We start from the raw sequence: 22,290 nt of genomic DNA, 5'->3' as shown, positions 1-22,290 counted from the left end.
AACCAAGACAGCAGTGCCTAAGCGTACGTAATAAGGCAAATAGATTATGTATTGGGAATTATATCAAGAAGTGTAAGCAACAGAAGTCCAGAGGTCATACTGCAGCTTTATACATCATTAGTAAGGCCTCACCTAGATTATGCAGCTCAGTTCTGGTCTCCACATTACAGAATGGACATAAATTCATTAGAAAACATTCAGCGTAGAATGACTAAATTAATACATAGCATTAGAAATCTTCCTTATGAAGAAAGATTGAAGACTCTTAAATTACATTCACTTGTTAGACGAAGAATGAGGGGAGACATGATCGAAGTGTATAAGTGGAAGATGGGTATTAATACAGGGGATATTAATAAGGTCTTGAGGATATCTCTCCAAGAGAGAATCCACAGTAATGGATTTAAATTAGACAAGTTTAGATTTAGAAAGGACATAGGAAAGTATTGGTTTGGAAATAGGGTAGTTGATGAGTGGAACAGTCTACCTAGTTGGGTTATTGAGGCTAGGACTTTGGGAAGTTTTAAATTTCGGTTGGATAAATATACGAGTGAGAGGGGTTGGATTTGAGTGGGACTTGCAAATGAGTGGATAGAGCTATCAGAGCTTATTTCTTGGGTAGCATTGAAAATTAGGTTGGGCAAATGTTTTGTTAGTGGGATGGATTGTAAAGGAACTGCCTAGTATGGGCCAACAGGCCTGCTGCAGTGATCCTCCTTTCTTATGTTCTTATGTCAAAAACTTTGAAGAAGTACCACCCCAACAAAGCCCAAACAAGCCATAATAGCATTGTCTGGAATGACCAGACAATGTCACATTACCGAAACATCATGAGGAGAAGATAGAATCAAAGTTCTTAGGACAGATTTTTAGTAAAAGTCAAACCTGGTGAGATTCAACAGGTCCAAATAGGGAAAAGAGACGAGACAGAAAAGAGAAGGGGACTCTCCTTCCAAACAATAACATTTCCTCCTCCCCCCTTCTCAGCACTATCCCAGTAGGCACTTGACTCTTTTCAGCAATGTAAAGTGAGGTTAAATTTGCATTTATTTAATCTAATTCTTTTGTATTTATGTATGCTATTATTAAGCAGTGTTTAAATTACATCTTTCAGTATTAAGCAGTGTTTAATTTATTTTATATAGCCCCATCAATGTATATGCCAACAACAATAGGATTTTTTTCATTCGTAACAGAGCTACAGATGTCCCTCTTAACATAATGATAAACAGATCACCTATCACAAAGCTAACAGAGGGAAAATTCTTAGGAATCCACCTTGATAATAGACTCAAATTTTAAACACATATACATGTACAACTAATATCTAAGAAAATTTCCAAGACCGTAGGCATACTATCGAAGATACGGTACTATGTTCCACAGTCAGCCCTCCTGGCCCTATATCACTCTCTCATTTACCCCTATCTCACCTATGGAATTTGTGCATGGGGCTCAACAACAATTAACCATCTCAGACCACTAATTACCCAACAAAAGGCTGCAGTCAGAATGATAACAAATTCCCACTACAGGCAGCACACTCCACCAATATTCAAAACACTAAACCTACTCACCATACAAAACACCATACTTATTACTGCACCTATTACATACATAGAACACTTAGCTCTGATATTAACCCTCCCCTCAAATGTCTCCTTACCAACCTCAACAGAACACATGACCATAACACAAGGCACAGATCACTCTTTGATGTTCCTCGTGTCCATCTCACGCTATGCAAAAACTCAATGCACATAAAAGGCCCTAAAATCTGGAATTCATTACCTGTAAATATAAAAGAAACACTACCTGTTTATAAATTCAAGTCTCTTCTAAAAGATCACTTACTCACCCACAACCAAATAAACACTGAATAACTGAACCTTATAAAATGTACATCTTAAATGTTTCTCATAATTATATCACATAAATGTTAAACCTAAGACCCAATCTAACTTTATTTTTTTAAATACACTACCTAACAGAATACTCCATTCTACTGAATGTACAGCAATGCATGCAACCATATTACCTGTCTTTGTAATACTCATTTGTGCTTTATTGTTATCTGTCTACAATAATGTTTTATCACTGATTACATCATTGCTTAGATAATCTTAAGTTAATTTTAAGCCTGCCCATAATGCTATGCATACAAGTGGCTTTGGCATACTGCTCTTACCTGTATTTTTTTGTACCTCTGTATGTGCAAATTATTAAATAAATAAATAAATAAATAAATGGGAACGGATTAATCGTTTTCCCTATATTTCTTATGGGATAATTTTTGGTATATGTGCTGTTTGGTATAAGTCCAAGGTTCTGGAACAGATTAAACCTTTTAGGGTTTCCGACGTACTAGTATGTCTTACACGCCAAGGTTATTGACATACTAGTACACGTAAATTCTAGAGCCTTCAAATCTAGCGAGAGAAAGCTGGTAGGCGTACATATGAAAGAATTTGTTTATGTGGTCAGTGTGCACAGTATAAAAAAATCCTGCAGTACACAGTGCATAATGAGAAAAAAAAAACTCTGACCATGTTTTTGGTTTAAAACAGTGGCTTTGCAGGGTATTTTCGTATGGTATTTATGGGTGTAATCTAGTTTTACTGGTCTCATTTTATAGAATGGAAGACATATTACAGAAATTGAGATGATTTTGATTGGTTTCACAACGAAAAGTACCTTGAAATTGAGCTCAAATTAGAAGAAATGTTCGATTTTTGCCAAAGTTCAAAAGCAAACAAATCATGCCACGCGTCCAATACACATCAACTGGTGAGTCTAATGTTCTTTCACAAGTGCGCTGATATTATTTATAACATTTCTACACTAATGCAGTAGTCTGCATAACAGTAAATCTTCTATTTTTTGCAAGAATAAAAATTCAAAGTGGAAAGCAAAAGAAATTTAAGAGAGGCCTGGGGACATGACTAATGAACAGAGAAAATGTTATTTTAGTGCCAGGAATGTCTGTCTTGTTTATTCTGGACCCTATTTGGAAATTGGCATCTTTTGAAATTTGTGTGAAATTGGCAAAATTGACAATTTCTGACCACTTTATTGGATAGTTGGAATCGGTAAATGGGTGGTTTCTTGTATTCATTCGATAGAAAAAATGGAGTTCTTGCAAAATAGCAATGATTTTTGTCGACTAGTACACTGGAATTGGCCGAAAATAGAGCTCAAAGTGGGCAAAATCGCCGATGCGTAAACATCGTCGAGACCACTAACTTTGTGAGAGCATAACTCCCTAAGTTTTCCAACAAATTTCATACTTTTGGTGTCATTATGATCGGAAAAAGATTCTCTATCATTTCATAAGAAAAAATCAATTTTTTTTCCGAAAAATTTTTGATGCTGAGAACAAGTTAGGAGAGGGCCTCTCGACCCTGAAAGGGATAAGGACGTATACCAAGGTACCACTGTATTTATGAACAAAAAATATACTGACATGACAATTATTAATGTACAGTATACAAACTATATAATTTATATTTTACTGTGTTATACCACAAGTATAGTAATGATAAAATGAAAGAAGACCAAACCAACCTTTTTTTTTTTAATCAAAATTGTGTGCCAATTTACTATAGTATGTACTACTGTATTTAGACTCCTTATTTTTTAAAAAAGGAACAAAGTACGTAATGTATATAGCATGCATTGTGAAATACGCATTAAGAAAATTATTGTCAACTTTACTGATAAGTAAACAATCTTAATATAATTACCTGAGAGAGAGAATGAGAGGGTTACATTTGTGAAGAAGAGATGCTTATCAAATGCTGTATGTACAATCCTACGAGTAGATGTTATGAGAGATGACTGCAGTAGTTTACGGACAAGATCCACACCACGCAACATAACTGAAACTTATAAAAACAGTTTGGAGATGATAATATACAATGCAGTATTAGATATGCAATTAAGGAATTAATTTGTTTCATTAAAAATTAAATAACATTGCTTAACAAGTAAAAAATTTAATTAAGAAAGCGGGCCCTGCTTTACGGTTTTGCTAATGCAACGGTTTTCATTAATGCCTATTCTTAATTTGTTCAGACTTCCTACAATAAATATATTCACAGCTAACTATAGCTAAGGGCAAAAATATTTTGAGGTAAGCAACGTGTGTATTGCATTTGCATTTTTTAGGCCTAACTCTATTTCTCACTTAACATATGATAGTGTAAACGTGTTATCAGGCTTTTTCGTGCATTTGAAAGTGAAAAAAAAGGTTGTTTTACTTTACAGCAATTTTTGCTTTACAACAGTAGCCCAGGACCTAACCTACTGTATAAGCAGGGCCTGCCTGTATACTAGTTTATTGGTACCATTCTAAACAATATGAGAAGAGAGGAATTTTACTGCAGAAATAGGAGACTGTCTTTGAATTATTAACAATGGAGCAGGTAAGACCAAGATAACCCAAGAAATTAAGCTGTAGGATTTTTTCCATTGAGGTCCTCTTAGGTTTTCTCTTCTAAGATGTGAACACAACAGTCTTTATTTACTGCTTGGCAAACAAAGGAAGCATTTTATTTACTGAACTAACAACATGATTTTTTGATATGCTGTAGATAAATGATTGAGGTAAAGGGCTTCAAAGATGAAGTTGAGTCTCTGTGCCTTTGAAATTAAAAGTTGAAATTTGGAAAATTTTGTAAGATATGTTCTAAGGGTTAAAACAAACAATTAAAAAGATTTGTTTTTATATAGGGTATGTTTAACCCTTTCAGTGTTGGGACCCCTGAAATTAAAAGTGCTAACAAAGTTGTGATTTTAAAAAAAATCTGAAATGGTAGAGAATCCTCTTATCAAGGTAATGACACCAAAAATATGAAATCTGATGGAAACTAGAATTATGCAGGCAAAAAGTTGGTGGTCTGGATGCAATATAGGCATCAGCAATTTTACCCATTTTGAGTCCTATTTTAACGTTGCAGTGGACGTTACGTAGAATTATGTCATTGAGGCCAGGGTCCCTCGTGTAGTTTTACATCATGAGCTCAGCTCACTCAGATAAGTTGTGAGTAGTAAATTTTGGCTTAGATATGAGAGAATAGGTCTGTGTGGCGAGTGTGCACAGTATAAAAAAAAAAATTCCTGCCCTTTGCAGTGCATGATGGAAAAAACAAAACTTCGACCTTGTGTTTAGTTTAAAATAGCAACTTCAAGGTGTTTTCTAGGATGGTTTTTATGGCTTCATTGTCTTTTTTTTTTATATATATCATTTGATAGAATGGAAGATATTACAGAAATGGAGATGATTTTAATTAGTTTCAGGATCCGAAGTAGGTTGAAATTGGGCTCAAATTAGGAGAAATATTTAACTTTTGCTAATTTTCCTGATGACAGTTAAGGGTACCCCTATACCTCCAGTCTGTTTTGTGGGTTTTAAGAGAATTGATACAATTATTGGGATACTGTGACCCATGACCAAACATTCCTGGTTATATTTTATCATCCAAGAAATTGAATAAATCTTCTATTTTTTTGTGATTATGAATTCAAAATAGAGGGCAAATGTAATATAGTGGAGGCCTGGGGACATGATTAAATGCAGGAAATGGTGTTTTAGTGCCCGAAGTGGTGTTTTTTTTAATAATAATGAGAGCATAGGCAATGGGGTCGAAGAGGTATGGGGTAGGTTTAAAAATGTAGTGTTAGAGTGTTCAGCAGAAGTTTGTGGTTACAGGAAAGTGGGTGCAGGAGGGAAGAGGAGCGATTGGTGGAATGATGATGTAAAGAGAGTAGTAAGGGAGAAAAAGTTAGCATATGAGAAGTTTTTACAAAGTAGAAGTGATGCAAGGAGGGAAGAGTATATGGAGAAAAAGAGAGAAGTTAAGAGAGTGGTGAAGCAATGTAAAAAGAGAGCAAATGAGAGAGTGGGTGAGATGTTATCAACAAATTTTGTTGAAAATAAGAAAAAGTTTTGGAGTGAGATTAACAAGTTAAGAAAGCCTAGAGAACAAATGGATTTGTCAGTTAAAAATAGGAGAGGAGAGTTATTAAATGGAGAGTTAGAGGTATTGGGAAGATGGAAGGAATATTTTGAGGAATTGTTAAATGTTGATGAAGATAGGGAAGCTGTGATTTCGTGTATAGGGCAAGGAGGAATAACATCTTGTAGGAGTGAGGAAGAGCCAGTTGTGAGTGTGGGGGAAGTTCGTGAGGCAGTAGGTAAAATGAAAGGGGGTAAGGCAGCCGGGATTGATGGGATAAAGATAGAAATGTTAAAAGCAGGTGGGGATATAGTTTTGGAGTGGTTGGTGCAGTTATTTAATAAATGTATGGAAGAGGGTAAGGTACCTAGGGATTGGCAGAGAGCATGCATAGTTCCTTTGTATAAAGGCAAAGGGGATAAAAGAGAGTGCAAAAATTATAGGGGGATAAGTCTGTTGAGTGTACCTGGTAAAGTGTATGGTAGAGTTATAATTGAAAGAATTAAGAGTAAGACGGAGAATAGGATAGCAGATGAACAAGGAGGCTTTAGGAAAGGTAGGGGGTGTGTGGACCAGGTGTTTACAGTGAAACATATAAGTGAACAGTATTTAGATAAGGCTAAAGAGGTCTTTGTGGCATTTATGGATTTGGAAAAGGCGTATGACAGGGTGGATAGGGGGGCAATGTGGCAGATGTTGCAAGTGTATGGTGTAGGAGGTAGGTTACTGAAAGCAGTGAAGAGTTTTTACGAGGATAGTGAGGCTCAAGTTAGAGTATGTAGGAAAGAGGGAAATTTTTTCCCAGTAAAAGTAGGCCTTAGACAAGGATGTGTGATGTCACCTTGGTTGTTTAATATATTTATAGATGGGGTTGTAAGAGAAGTAAATGCGAGGGTCTTGGCAAGAGGCGTGGAGTTAAAAGATAAAGAATCACACACAAAGTGGGAGTTGTCACAGCTGCTCTTTGCTGATGACACTGTGCTCTTGGGAGATTCTGAAGAGAAGTTGCAGAGATTGGTGGATGAATTTGGTAGGGTGTGCAAAAGAAGAAAATTAAAGGTGAATACAGGAAAGAGTAAGGTTATGAGGATAACAAAAAGATTAGGTGATGAAAGATTGAATATCAGATTGGAGGGAGAGAGTATGGAGGAGGTGAACGTATTCAGATATTTGGGAGTGGACGTGTCAGCGGATGGGTCTATGAAAGATGAGGTGAATCATAGAATTGATGAGGGAAAAAGAGTGAGTGGTGCACTTAGGAGTCTGTGGAGACAAAGAACTTTGTCCTTGGAGGCAAAGAGGGGAATGTATGAGAGTATAGTTTTACCAACGCTCTTATATGGGTGTGAAGCGTGGGTGATGAATGTTGCAGCGAGGAGAAGGCTGGAGGCAGTGGAGATGTCATGTCTGAGGGCAATGTGTGGTGTGAATATAATGCAGAGAATTCGTAGTTTGGAAGTTAGGAGGAGGTGCGGGATTACCAAAACTGTTGTCCAGAGGGCTGAGGAAGGGTTGTTGAGGTGGTTCGGACATGTAGAGAGAATGGAGCGAAACAGAATGACTTCAAGAGTGTATCAGTCTGTAGTGGAAGGAAGGCGGGGTAGGGGTCGGCCTAGGAAGGGTTGGAGGGAGGGGGTAAAGGAGGTTTTGTGTGCGAGGGGCTTGGACTTCCAGCAGGCATGCGTGAGCGTGTTTGATAGGAGTGAATGGAGACAAATGGTTTTTAATACTTGACGTGCTGTTGGAGTGTGAGCAAAGTAACATTTATGAAGGGATTCAGGGAAACCGGCAGGCCGGACTTGAGTCCTGGAGATGGGAAGTACAGTGCCTGCACTCTGAAGGAGGGGTGTTAATGTTGCAGTTTAAAAACTGTAGTGTAAAGCACCCTTCTGGCAAGACAGTGATGGAGTGAATGATGGTGAAAGTTTTTCTTTTTCGGGCCACCCTGCCTTGGTGGGAATCGGCCGGTGTGATAATAAAAAAAAAAAAAAATAAATATCTTTATTTACTACGAGTACAGTAGCATCCTGCTTTACGGTGTTTCGCCTTACGGCATTCAGCTAATATGGCGATGTCAAATTATGACCAAAATTTGCTATACAGCAAGCGGTCTTTCAAATACGGTGCGCCCCACCTGGTTTGTTTACATTCTCCGTGACCACATCTATTATGTCTGGAAACTTTCCAAAATTTCAAGTGTTTTATAGTTATTGCGTAGTATTTTATATGTACAGGTCCGCCATCACAAATCTGGCAATCAGTTATTCGGTTCCTTCAGTTATTCGGCACTAATTTTGGCTAGCATAATTTCAAATTTCCAGGGTCGCCACACCAACCTGGTGGCACTGTTTGGTGGCGCTACTTACTGCATTAGTCATTCTAATTTCTTTTTCTCCATTTATTGTTATAACCTGCTTACTTTTAGCCCCAGCCATGGTTCCATTGAATAAAAAATGCTTCTCATTGTGTAAAGCACCTACACAGTACATTGTCCATTAAAGATAAGGTGGCTTTGAAGCCACTGTCGGTTGCCATGAGCTCAGTCTCGTGATGCAAGAGAATATGCTTTATTATTATGCTAATATCAACACTACAGCTTACTGCCTATCACAATTGATCTAATATGACATAATAAACAATATAAATAACATAAGCATCGCTATTGGGCCGTGCGGACATGCTGCGCAGTAGCTCCTGATTGAGTTGGCTTTTGCGCAGTGTTGACGTGTACTTAGCTTTGTGAAGACCTGTTTGCACGCTCTCTACGAATTGAAGCAAGATGCCCTCCATCGAGCAACTTTACCAACAGCTTAAGGAAGAATTGAGGATAGCGAAGTTGGAGATTCGGCGACTGACCGAGGAAAACAAGAAGATTCGTAGTAGTCCTCCTGTTTTGAGTCCTCAGGTCAAGAAAGGAAACTGGTCAGTGGCTAGACAGCAGGGAACGAAGTTGACGATCAAGAAGACGAATGGAAAGATAGAAACGATGAAGAAGAAAGAGACTGCCGTGGAAACTGTTGTGGAAACATCTAATACAGTGGACCCCCGGTTAACGATATTTTTTCATTCCAGAAGTATGTTCAGGTGCCAGTACTGACCGAATTTGTTCCCATAAGGAATATTGTGAAATAGATTAGTCCATTTCAGACCCCCAAACATACACGTACAAACGGACTTACATAAATACACTTACATAATTGGTCCCATTGGGAGGTGATCGTTAAGCGGGGGTCCACTGTACATTCTCAGTGCTACCCGACGAATGTGAGTCAACTACTGGGAACATCACGACGAACAACACCAAGGAAGGTAAGAATATTGTTGTTGTTGGGGATAGCCAAGTTAGGTATATGGATAGGGCATTCTGCTTGAAGGACAGGAGTAGGAGACAGAGAGTTTGCTTTCCTGGGGCTGGGATGGAGGATATTGTTAGCCGTCTGGATGACATCATGAGAGGTAATGGGAGCAATCCTATTATCTGTCTCAGTGCTGGAGGCAACGAAATTGGCAGACGTAGGAGTGAAGACCTGATTAGCAGGTATAGGTCAGCAATAGAAATAATTAGGAGTAAGGGTGGGAACCCTGTCGTATGTGGTATTTTACCAAGGAGGGGAGTTGGAAATGAATGGTTGTCCAGGGCAATTGGTGTCAATTGCTGGCTGGACAAATACTGTAAGGAAAATGCAGTAACATTCATTGACAACTGGGACCTCTTCTATGGCAAAAATGACATGTATGCCAGGGATGGGGTTCACTTATCTAGGTCTGGGGTGGTAGCACTGGCAACTGCAGTGGAGGGAGCAGTTAGAACTTTGAACTAGGAATAGTTAGTGGTATGGGTTTTGGCAGGAAAACAGTGAAGTCCCAGTGTAGTAATATTACAAGTTCTAGGGGAACTAGTAATAAGCAGAACGAGGTAGATATTGAAAAGCCAGGGACCTTGGGTGATAAGGACAGTAATAGGTTTAGTAGAAAAACAGAAATGAGCAGGAAGGGTAAAGAGAAAGGAGAGTCTTTCAATGTTTATTATGCTAATTGCCGTAGTGCTAGGAATAAGATGGACGAGTTGAGATTAGTTGCTAGTGCAGGTAACATTGATGTATTTGCCTTAACTGAGACGTGGTTTAATTCAAAAAGTCGGGACATGCCTGTGGAATGTCATATTCAGGGTTTTAAATTGTTCCAAGTAGATAGAAGTATTGGGAAGAGGGGTGGGGTGGCAATGTATGTCCGAGATCGCTTGAACTGTTGCATAAAAATGGGTATTAAGTCTGAAGTAACACATACAGAGTCTTCGGATAGAATTTTCAGAGGGGCATGAAAAACTGATTTTAGGAGTGATATACCGTCCCCCAAACTTAGATAGGGACCAAGGGAGACTACTATGGGAGGAAATTGTTAAGGCCACAAGGCACGATAATGTAGTAATTCTAGGAGACTTTAACTTTAGTCATATTGATTGGAATTTCTTGACTGGGAATTTAGAATCATATGACTTCTTAGAAGTAGTTCAGGATTGTTTTTTGAAGCAGTTTGTGACAGAACCTACAAGGGGAAATAACCTGCTTGACTTAGTTATGGCAAACAATGAATCCCTTGTTAATAAATTAGAAATTTCAGAGGAACTGGGTGCTAGCGACCACAAATCAATTACATTTAGCATTGAATGGAAGTACGATAGTAGCGATAACTCAGTAACAGTCCCAGATTTTCGCTTAGCAGATTACGATGGGCTTAGAGAACACTTATCATCTGTTGACCGGGGTAACGAAGTGAGATATCAATATGACAGTTTTCTGAACTCTATACATGCTGCTCAAAGAACATTTATCCCATATAAAGAAATTAGATCAAATAGAAATGACCCAAAATGGATGAATAATAGGCTCAAATATCTACTAGGGCATAAGAAAGGAATTTATAGGTGTATCAAAAGAGGTGAGGGTCATCTTATGAATCAGTATATTGACATTAAGAGGGACATTAAAAAGGGGATAAGAAAAGCTAAAAGGGACTATGAAAATAAAGTTGCTAGGGATTCTAAAACAAACCCAAAAAGTTTTTTCCAGGTATATAGAACAAAAGTTAGAGATAAGATAGGTCCCCTTAAAAATAACTATGGGCACCTTACTGACAAAGAGAATGAAATGTGCTTGATTTTTAATAATTATTTTCTCTCAGTTTTTACACAGGAAGACACTAACAATATTCCAGTAATTAATTTTTATAGTGGGCTAGAAGAAGATAAATTATGTAACATCACAGTCACTAGTGAAATGGTTGTGAAGCAGATAGACAGACTGAAACAAAATAAGTCGCCGGGTCCTGATGAGGTTTTTTCAAGGGTTCTTAAGGAATGCAAAATGGAACTCTGTGAACCATTAACTAATATTTTTAATTTATCTCTTCAAACAGGTGTAGTGTCTGATATGTGGAAGATGGCTAATGTAATTCCTATTTTTAAAACAGGGGACAAGTCGTTACCGTCAAATTACCGCCCAATAAGCCTGACCTCAATTGTAGGCAAATTACTAGAGTCAATTATAGCTGAGATTATAAGAAGCCATCTCGATAAGCATAGCTTGATTAATGATACTCAGCATGGATTCACAAGAGGCCGGTCTTGTCTAACTAATTTATTAACTTTCTTCAGTAAAGCTTTTGAGGCTGTTGACCACGATAAAGAATTTGATATTATTTACTTAGATTTTAGTAAGGCTTTTGATAGAGTTCCACACCATAGACTGTTAAAGAAAGTGGCAGCTCATGGCATTGGGGCAAAAGTGCTCTCGTGGATCGAGTCATGGCTCACTGACAGGAAGCAGAGAGTGTCCATAAATGGGGTTAAATCCGAGTGGGGATCTGTAACAAGTGGCACTCCACAGGGATCAGTCTTGGGCCCGTTGTTGTTTATAATAGATATCAATGATCTTGATGAGGGAATTACTAGTGATATGAGCAAATTCGCCGATGACACAAAGATAGGTAGGATAATTGATTCAAACGTAGATGTTATGGAACTTCAGGAGGATTTAAACAAACTCTATTCTTGGTCAGAAAAGTGGCAGATGCAGTTCAATGTAGATAAATGCAAGGTTCTGAAGCTTGGGAGTGCCCATAACCCTAGTACTTACAAGTTAAATGATGTAGAACTTAGCCATACAGATTGCGAAAAGGACTTGGGGGTTATGGTGAGCAGCAACCTTAAACCAAGACAGCAATGCCTAAGCGTACGTAATAAGGCAAGTAGATTACTGGGATTTATATCAAGAAGTGTAAGCAACAGAAGTCCAGAGGTCATACTGCAGCTTTATACATCATTAGTAAGGCCTCACCTAGATTATGCAGCTCAGTTCTGGTCTCCATATTACAGAATGGAGATAAATTCGTTAGAAAACATTCAGCATAGGATGACTAAATTAATACATAGCATTAGAAATCTTCCTTATGAAGAAAGATTGAAGACTCTTAAGTTACATTCACTTATTAGACGAAGAATGAGGGGAGACCTGATCGAAGTGTATAAGTGGAAGATAGGTATTAATAAAGGGGATATTAATAAGGTCTTGAGGATGTCTCTCCAAGAAAGAACCCGCAGTAATGGATTTAAATTAGATAAGTTTAGATTTAGAAAGGACATAGGAAAGTATTGGTTTGGAAATAGGGTAGTTGATGAGTGGAACAGTCTAGCTAGTTGGGTTATTGAGGCTGGGACTTTGGGTAGTTTCAAATTTAGATTGGATAAGTACATGAGTGGGAGGGGTTAGATTTGAGTGGGACTTTCACATCAGAGCTTATTTCTTGGGTGGCATTGAAAATTGGGTTGGGCAAATGTTTTGTTAGTGGGATGAATTGTAAAGGACCTGCCTAGTATGGGCCAACAGGCCTCCTGCAGTGTTCCTCCATTCTTATGTTCTTATGTAAACACTCCAGAATGAATAATATTTGGCATAATACCGAGCAGTTCAACAGAGGTATGAAGAGGACATGGGATACAAGTACCATTTTCCTATCCCTGTCTTGGGGGCTTATACTAGAGAAAACGGAGTGTAGCACAGGGATAACTGTGATATACACTCGTACTGCACCATAAAACTGAAACAAAAAAGCTATTTCCTCTTCATAGATTATCACACATAGCAGCATGTGTGTAGAGAACCTAGGATACCCAAAAAGTCAGACAAAGTGGCTTATTTCTAGTACCTGGCTTGGGTTAGCCATATATGATTTTTGGTAAATATTCGAGGACTGTGTTGTATAGCAGGTGTTCGTACCTGGTACTTCATTATGAGTTGTCTGACAACAGACAAACAAAATTCACCATATGGTGGTCTGTTGCCAGTCTTTATTTGGTACATATTATATGCATTGAGCATTGAAATGTCCATGAGATGGAAGAAAAGTTTCATGTACCACTTGTAATTCTTACGAACACAGCCAACAAAACCAATCTGCATGTCACATTTGCCAACCAAGCGCATGTTTTGTGTATAATCAATCACTGTCCCTGGTTTTCGAATACGTTCATTAGTCACTCGATCAACTTTGCCACTGTCTTGCATTTCATTACGGTGAATGGTTGTCAACAATGTGACATCTCGTTTGTCATGCCAACGTAATGCCATGATGTCATTGGCAGTAAACACCTGCACGTCATCACCACGAGCACCTGCGTTGAGCCTGGGCATATGTTTACGATTAGAACGCACTGTGCCACACACATCTGTCTTGTTCACTCGCATGAAATCACTGAGTAATGGGCTTGTGTACCAGTTATCAGTATATAATGTATGCCCCTTACCAAGATAAGGTGCCATCATGTTTCTCACTACGTCACCTGAGATACCCAATAACATCTTGGTATCTTTCAATGTTTTCCCGTGTATACAACAATATCCAACACCAGGCCACTGTCACAATCACAGAGTACAAACAGTTTTATACCAAAGCGTTTCCTCTTGCTCGGTATATACTGCTTGAATGACAGTCTACCTTTGAACAAAATCAAAGACTCGTCAATTACAAGATTCTTGAATGGATATGAGTATATGCTGAACTTTTGTTTGAGATACATGAAAACATTTCTAATCTTGTATAACCTGTCACTTCTGTCAGGCCTGGTTTTGTCAGAGAAGTGCAACATACGTAAGAGTAAGATAAACCTGTTCACTGGTATGATTTCACTGAAGACCGGGGTAGAAATTAGCCGATCTGTGGACCAGTATGCTTTTATATTATGCTTATAGATGTGAGGCATAAGCATTATTGTTGCAAAAAGCAAATACATTTCTGCAACAGTCGTCTCTTTCCACCTTTGTAGTCTTGACTGTGGTGATAAGATCGTATTTGCCATGGTGTACTCAAAATACTTATTACTTTCCCTGACAATAATTTCCATCAATGGCTGGTCAAAGAATAATTCAAAGAATTCCAGTTCATTGGCCATGGTTCCAAGGGGACAAGTAGGTAGAATTCCACTTTGAGAGTCATCAAAGTGGTGAGGCTTGGGAACAAAATTGGGATTTTGCTGCCAATCCCACATACGGTTTGCTGGTGGATACTGGACATGATAGGCTGGTTGTGCGGGTGGTTGTGGTTGTGGTGGGCTGGTGGCTGGTGCTCCGCTTTGTCCTTGAACTGATGAGTCAGCAGCGTGGGTCCCAGCGTGGCCTGGTGAGTCACGCATGGCGGTGCCACTACCATCACCACTAACACCATCCACTGATGCCTGTGGTCTATCCATGCCAAGTGTAGCCACATCATCCTCACTATCACTACCTAAAACTGGTGTTGGGCCACGGGATGTACTCCGGGATGTACTCCGGGATGTACTCCGTCCCCTGGGCACAGCATAGGGTACACTACCCGAGCGCATGCGGCGGCGAACATACCGACGCTTCACTGGTGAATATGATTCCTCACTATCACTACTCGAATGATCGTCGAGCGCAATAAAATCACAGTCCACATCACTATCATCATTACTGAAGTCAGAGGCCTGGCCACGCGAAAATATTAGTTTTCTCTTGCGATGAGGAACAACCGACCGTGAGTCACGAGTGCCCACACCAGAGGTAGAAGGTTGAGGATCGTCAGGGTTTTCTGCACTATTATCGATATCCTGGTCATTCTTTTCGGTCACTAACTGATCAAAGCCGTAGAATTCGTCTTCATTTCCACTTCCATCAGTGTCAGAACTATCAGATAGGAAGAGGAGAGTCCCAATTTTCCGGGGAGTGAGAGCTGACTTGCGAAGAGGCATGGTGAACAAGGGTAACTGAGCCGGCGTTCCCACAATGCTATGCGGGCGCCTAGATTTTTTGTTTATGGCGCACACCCACCACGCAGACCCGTTCTCTCACATGTAGGCCTATGAGCGTTTTCGCGCTAAATTTGACGGCGCTAGAATTTTGGCATAATCTACGGTTTGGACACTCAACGTGAAGCCGTAGATCTACGGGACGGACCCTGAAAGGGTTAATGGAAGGGGATTCCCCTTCTAAACACTAAGACTCTCTCCTCCTCCCATCCCATCAATCATCACCAGATCTTCAATAAAGGTAAGTGTCATGTAACTGTGCATGTCTTTTTCAGTTTGTGTGTATTAAAATTAATATTTCATGTGGTAAAATTTTTTTTTTTTTCATACTTTGGGGTGTCTTGCACGGATTAATTTGATTTCCATTATTTCTTATGGGGAAAATTCATTCGCATAACGATAATTTCGCATAACAATGAGCACTCAGGAATGGATTAATATCGTTATGCGAGGGTCCACTGTATTTCGTTCTCTCTCTCGTTTACTCTTTCATTATCTAGTTGGCTCTCATTGACGATGGCATCTAAGCTTAGCTGTGATAAAAAGAGGAGGTGCAAGCCTCTTGCTTTAAGTGCCAAGTTAGAGGATGATAGTGTGCCATTCTGATATTATTCAATAAACACCCTGCCACTTATCTCTCACACATTAATACTAATATTTTAAGGTAAGTAATAAGTGTACTCTGTGTGTATCTTACCTCCAGGAGGAGGGATAGCATTATGTTTTCTCTGCTCAGCCACCAGAGAAAACGTGTATGAATCTGCATTTGGCCCAGCCACTCCCCCACACCGCTTTTGCTTACAATTTTCAGCATGAATTATTCCTTACCTCTCCCTTCGTTTATGATGGCATCTAAAGGTAGTTGTCAGAAACTATTAAACTGAGTGAACAAGGTATGTCGATGCTAATAATATGGCTCTGGGCCACAGTGTAGGTAGCCGGCAGGTGTAGCCCAGGCGGGCTACACCTACCAGCTACCTACACTGACTTCCTATAAATAAATACTACTCACCTCTCTTCCTATATTAAGACTACATATTTATATTTTAAGGTAAATAATGAGTGTACTGTATGTGTATTTTAACTCTCTGGGATGTTTTAAATATCATAGATTAAGTATGAGATGGGGGAGCCAGGGCTACCTACACCTGACTTCCTACAAATAAGTACTACTCACCTCTCTCCCTACATTAAGAATACAAATACTTTAAGATAAGTAATGAATATACTGAGAATGTATTTTGCTTTGTGTGTTTTTAATGCCTAGTTCTATTACTAACTTATTATAATTTAGTGTAAACTTGTTGTCTGGCATTTATATGCATTTATGAATGGAAAAAATGGTGTTCTGCCTTCCGGCGATGTCTGCTTTCCGGCGATAGCCTGGAACCTAACCTGCCGTATAAGTGGGTCCCTACTGTACAAGTACAAGGTATACAGGCCTAGTTGACAGCAATGACATACTACTACGCCTATCATCCGACTTACGATCGAGTTCGGTTCCAAGAAACCGGTCGTAAGTCGAAATGATCGTAAGTCGAACTTTACTACTGAATATCAACAAAACATTTTTGTAATGACTTTATTTTATTGTTTTATTTTGGTATTTCATGTTTTACTTTACTTTTTATGTTATTAGTACTGTATTTTATAATGGAAGGTTTAGGATAAACACTGTGTACAACACAAATAGTTGTTTATTTCCCAGAAATTTGGCATAAAAAACACAGTCGTAAATCGAGTGGTCGTAAGTCGAGCAGGTCGTAAGTCAGATGGTAGGTGTATATAGAAAGCCGCTTGTTATGCAGAGCATTTCAGGCAAATTAGGTCAGTCTTGTCCCAGGATGCAACCCACATCAGTTGACTAACACCCAGGTACCCATTTTACTGATGGGTGAACACAGAAACCTGGTGTAAGGAAACACATCGAGTGTTTCCACCCCTTCGCCGGGAATCAAACTCGGACCCTCACCATGTGAAGCAAGAGCTTTTGCCACCAGGCGACAGGGCACCGTGGCCTGGTGGCATTAGGAACCTTCGAGCACTCATTTATTTATTCATTTATTTATTTATTTATTTGAACATGATACAGAGAAGTACATTAGGAACTTCATTCATCAGGAACCTTTGAGAACTCGTTCATTAGGAACCTCTCAGCACTCATTCATTAGTAACCTCTTAGCACTCATTCATTAGGAACCTCCCAGCACTCATTCATTAGGAACCTATCAGTACTCATTCATTAGGAACCTCTCAGCACTCATTCATTAGGAAGCTCTCAGCACTCATTCATTAGGAACCTCTCAGTACTCATTCATTAGGAACCTCTCAGCACTCACTCATTAGGAACCTATCAGCACTCATTCATTAGGAATATCTCAGCACTCATTCATTAGGAACCTCTCAGCACTCATTCATTAGGAACCTCTCAGCACTCACTCATTAGGAACCTCTCAGCACTCATACATTACAAACATCGCAGCACTCATTCATTAGGAACTTCTCAGCACTCATTCATTAGGAACCTCTCAGCACTCATTCATTAGGAATCTCTCAGCACTCATTCATTAGGAATCTCTCAGCACTCACTCATTAGGAACCTCTCAGCACTCATTCATTACGAACCTCGCAGCACTGATTCATTAGGAACTTCTCAGCACTCATTCATTAGGAACCTCTCAGCACTCATTCATTAGGAACCTCTCAGCACTCATTCATTAGGAACCTCTCAGCACTCATTCATTAGGAACCTCTCAGCACTCATTCATTAGGAACCTCTCAGCACTCATTCATTAGTAACCTCCTAGCACTCATTCATTAGGTACCTCTCAGCACTCATCCATTAGGAACCTCTCAGCAATCATTCATTAGGAACCTCTCAGCACTCATTCATTAGGAACCTCTCAGCACTCATTCATTAGGAACCTATCAGCACTCATTCATTAGGAACCTCTCAGCACTCATTCATTAGGAACTTCTCAGCACTCATTCATTAGGAACCTCTCAGCACTCATTCATTAGGAACCTATCAGCACTCATTCATTAGGAACCTATTAGCACTCATTCATTAGGAACTTCTCAGCACTCATTCATTAGGAACCTCTCAGCACTCATTCATTAGGAACCTCTCAGCACTCATTCATTAGGAACCTCTCAGCACTCATTCATTAGGAACCTCTCAGCACTCATTCATTCTCAGCACTCATTCATTAGGAGCACTCATTCTAGGAACCTCAGCACTCATTCATTAGGAACTTCTCAGCACTCATTCATTAGGAACCTCTCAGCACTCATTCATTAGGAACCTATCAGCACTCATTCATTAGGAACTTCTAAGCACTCATTCATTAGGAACCTATCAGCACTCATTCATTAGGAACCTCTCAGCACTCATTCATTAGGAACCTCTCAGCACTCATTCATTAGGAACCTCTCAGCACTCATTCATTAGGAACCTCTCAGCACTCATTCATTAGGAGCCTCTCAGCACTCATTCATTAGGAACCTCTCAGCACTCATTCATTAGGAACTTCTCAGCACTCATTCATTAGGAACCTCTCAGCACTCATTCATTAGGAACCTATCAGCACTCATTCATTAGGAACCTCTCAGCACTCATTCATTAGGAACCTCTCAGCACTCATTCATTAGGAACCTCTCAGCACTCATTCATTAGGAACCTCTCAGCACTCATTCATTAGGAACCTCTCAGCACTCATTCATTAGGAACCTCTCAGCACTCATTCATTAGGAACCTCTCAGCACTCATTCATTAGGAACCTCTCAGCACTCATTCATTAGGAACCTCTCAGCACTCATTCATTAGGAACCTCTCAGCACTCATTCATTAGGAACCTCTCAGCACTCATTCATTAGGAACCTCTCAGCACTCATTCATTAGGAACCTCTCAGCACTCATTCATTAGGAACCTCTCAGCACTCATTCATTAGGAACCTCTCAGCACTCATTCATTAGGAACCTATCAGCACTCATTCTAACCTCAGCACTCATTCATTAGGGAACATTCATTCTCAGCACTCATTCATTAGGGATTCATTCATTAGGAACCTCTCAGCACTCATTCATTAGGAACCTCTCAGCACTCATTCATTAGGAACCTCTCAGCACTCATTCATTAGTAACCTATTAGAACTCCTTCATTATGAACATTAGGAACCTCTCAGCACTCATTCATTAGGAACCTCTCAGTACTCATTCATTAGGAACCTCTCAGCACTCATTCATTTGGAACTTCTCAGCACTCATTCATTAGGAACCTCTCAGCACTCATCCATTAGGAACCTCTCAGCACTCATTCATTAGGAACCTCACAGCACTTATTCATTAGGAACCTCTCAGCACTCATTCATTAGGAACCTATCAGCACTCATTCATTAGGAACCTCTCAGCACTCATTCATTAGGAACTTCTCAGCACTCATTCATTAGGAACATCTCAGCACTCATTCATTACGAACCTATCAGCACTCATTCATTACGAACCTATCAGCACTTATTCATTAGGAACCTCTCAGCACTCATTCATTAGGAACCTATCAGCACTCATTCATTAGGAACCTCTCAGCACTCATTCATTAGGAGCCTATCAGCACTCATTCATTAGGATCCTCTCAGCACTCATTCATTAGGAATCTCACAGCACTTATTCATTAGGAACCTCTCAGCACTCATTCATTAGGAACCTATCAGCACTCATTCATTAGGAACCTCTCAGCACTCATTCATTAGGAACTTCTCAGCACTCATTCATTAGGAACCTCTCAGCACTCATTCATTAGGAACTTCTCAGCACTCATTCATTAGGAACCTCTCAGCACTCATTCATTAGGAACCTCTCAGCTCTCACTCATTAGGAACCTCTCAGCACTCATTCATTAGGAACCTCTCAGCACTCATTCATTAGTAACCTCTTAGCACTCATTCATTAGGAGCCTCTCAGCACTCATTCATTAGGAACCTTTCAGCACTCATTCATTAGGAATCTCTCAGCACTTATTCATTAGGAACCTCTCAGCACTCATTCATTAGGAACCTCTCAGCACTCATTCATTAGGAACTTCTCAGCACTCATTCATTAGGAACCTCTCAGCACTCATTCATTAGGAACCTATCAGCACTCATTCATTAGGAACTTCTCAGCACCCATTCATTAAGAACTTCTCAGCACTCATTCATTAGGAACCTCTCAGCACTCATTCATTAGGAACCTCTCAGCACTCATTCATTAGGAACCTCTCAGCACTCATTCATTAGGAACCTCTCAGCACTCATTCATTAGGAACCTCTCAGCACTCATTCATTAGGAACCTCTCAGCACTCATTCATTAGGAACCTCTCAGCACTCATTCATTAGGAACCTCTCAGCACTCATTCATTAGGAACCTCTCAGCTCTCATTAATTAGGAACTTCTCAGCACTCATTCATTAGGAACCTCTCAGCTCTCATTCATTAGGAACCTCTCAGCACTCATTCATTAGGAACCTCTCAGCACTCATTCATTAGTAACCTCTCAGCACTCATTCATTAGGAACCTCTCAGCACTCATTCATTAGAAACCTCTCAGCACTCATTCATTAGGAACCTCTCAGCACTCATTCATTAGGAACCTATCAGCACTCATTCATTAGGAACTTCTCAGCACTCATTCATTAAGAACTTCTCAGCACTCATTCATTATGAACCTCTCAGCACTCATTCACTAGGAGCCTCTCAGCACTCATTCATTAGGAACCTCTCAGTACTCATTCATTAGGAACCTCTCAGCACTCATTCATTTGGAAATTCTCAGCACTCATTCATTAGGAACCTCTCAGCACTCATTCATTAGGAACCTCTCAGCACTCATTCATTAGGAACCTCTTAGCATTCATTCATTAGAAACCTCCCAGCACTCATTCATTAGGAACCTATCAGCACTCATTCATTAGGAACTTCTCAGCACTCATTCATTAGGAACCTATTAGCACTCATTCATTAGGAACCTCTCAGCACTCATTCATTAGGAACCTCAGTTCTCATTCATTAGGAGCCTCTCAGCACTCATTCATTAGGAGCTTCTCAGCACTCAATCATTAGGAACCTCTCAGCACTCATTCATTAGGAACCTCTCAGCACTCATTCATTAGGAACTTCTCAGCACTCATTCATTAAGAACTTCTCAGCACTCATTCATTAGGAACCTCTCGGTACTCATTCATTAGGAACCTCTCAGCACTCATTCATTAGGAACCTCTCAGCACTCATTCATTAGGAACCTCTCAGCACTCATTCATTAGGAACCTCTCAGCACTCATTCATTAGGAACCTCTCAGCACTCATTCATTAGGAACCTCTCAGCACTCATTCATTAGGAACCTCTCAGCACTCATTCATTAGGAACCTCTCAGCACTCATTCATTAGGAACCTCTCAGCACTCATTCATTAGCACTCCTCTCAGCACTCATTCATTAGGAACCTCTCAGCACTCATTCATTAGGAACCTCTCAGCACTCATTCATTAGGAACCTCTCAGCACTCATTCATTAGGAACCTCTCAGCACTCATTCATTAGGAACCTCTCAGCACTCATTCATTAGGAACCTCTCAGCACTCATTCATTAGGAACCTCTCAGCACTCATTCATTAGGAACCTCTCAGCACTCATTCATTAGGAACCTCTCAGCACTCATTCATTAGGAACCTCTCAGCACTCATTCATTAGGAACCTCTCAGCACTCATTCATTAGGAACCTCTCAGCACTCATTCATTAGGAACCTCTCAGCACTCATTCATTAGGAACCTCTCAGCACTCATTCATTAGGAACCTCTCAGCACTCATTCATTAGGAACCTCTCAGCACTCATTCATTAGGAACCTCTCAGCACTCATTCATTAGGAACCTCTCAGCACTCATTCATTAGGAACCTCTACTTCTCAGCACTCATTCACATTAGGAACCTCTCACCTCTTCATTAGGAACCTCTCAGCACTCATTCATTAGGAACTCATTCC

General features: G+C 39.8%; 1 protein-coding gene across 2 annotated transcripts in view; it reads right to left on the bottom strand.

The window, feature by feature from the left end:
• The window catches only part of LOC138853045 (mpv17-like protein 2), a 136,388-nt gene that overhangs the window by 112,593 nt on the left and 1,505 nt on the right, over positions 1-22,290 (bottom strand). For both annotated transcript variants that reach the window (XM_070087422.1, XM_070087421.1), the window contains exon 2: positions 3,744-3,884. In XM_070087422.1, coding sequence (XP_069943523.1) covers positions 3,744-3,876 — 133 coding nt within the window. In that variant the 5' untranslated portion in view covers positions 3,877-3,884. The remainder of the gene's footprint in view (positions 1-3,743; positions 3,885-22,290) is intronic.

Source organism: Cherax quadricarinatus, chromosome 21, assembly GCF_038502225.1.
Source record: "Cherax quadricarinatus isolate ZL_2023a chromosome 21, ASM3850222v1, whole genome shotgun sequence".
Lineage (NCBI taxonomy): Eukaryota > Metazoa > Arthropoda > Malacostraca > Decapoda > Parastacidae > Cherax > Cherax quadricarinatus.
Note: the sequence above shows the minus strand (reverse complement) of the source record. Positions and strands in the feature narration are given on the sequence as shown.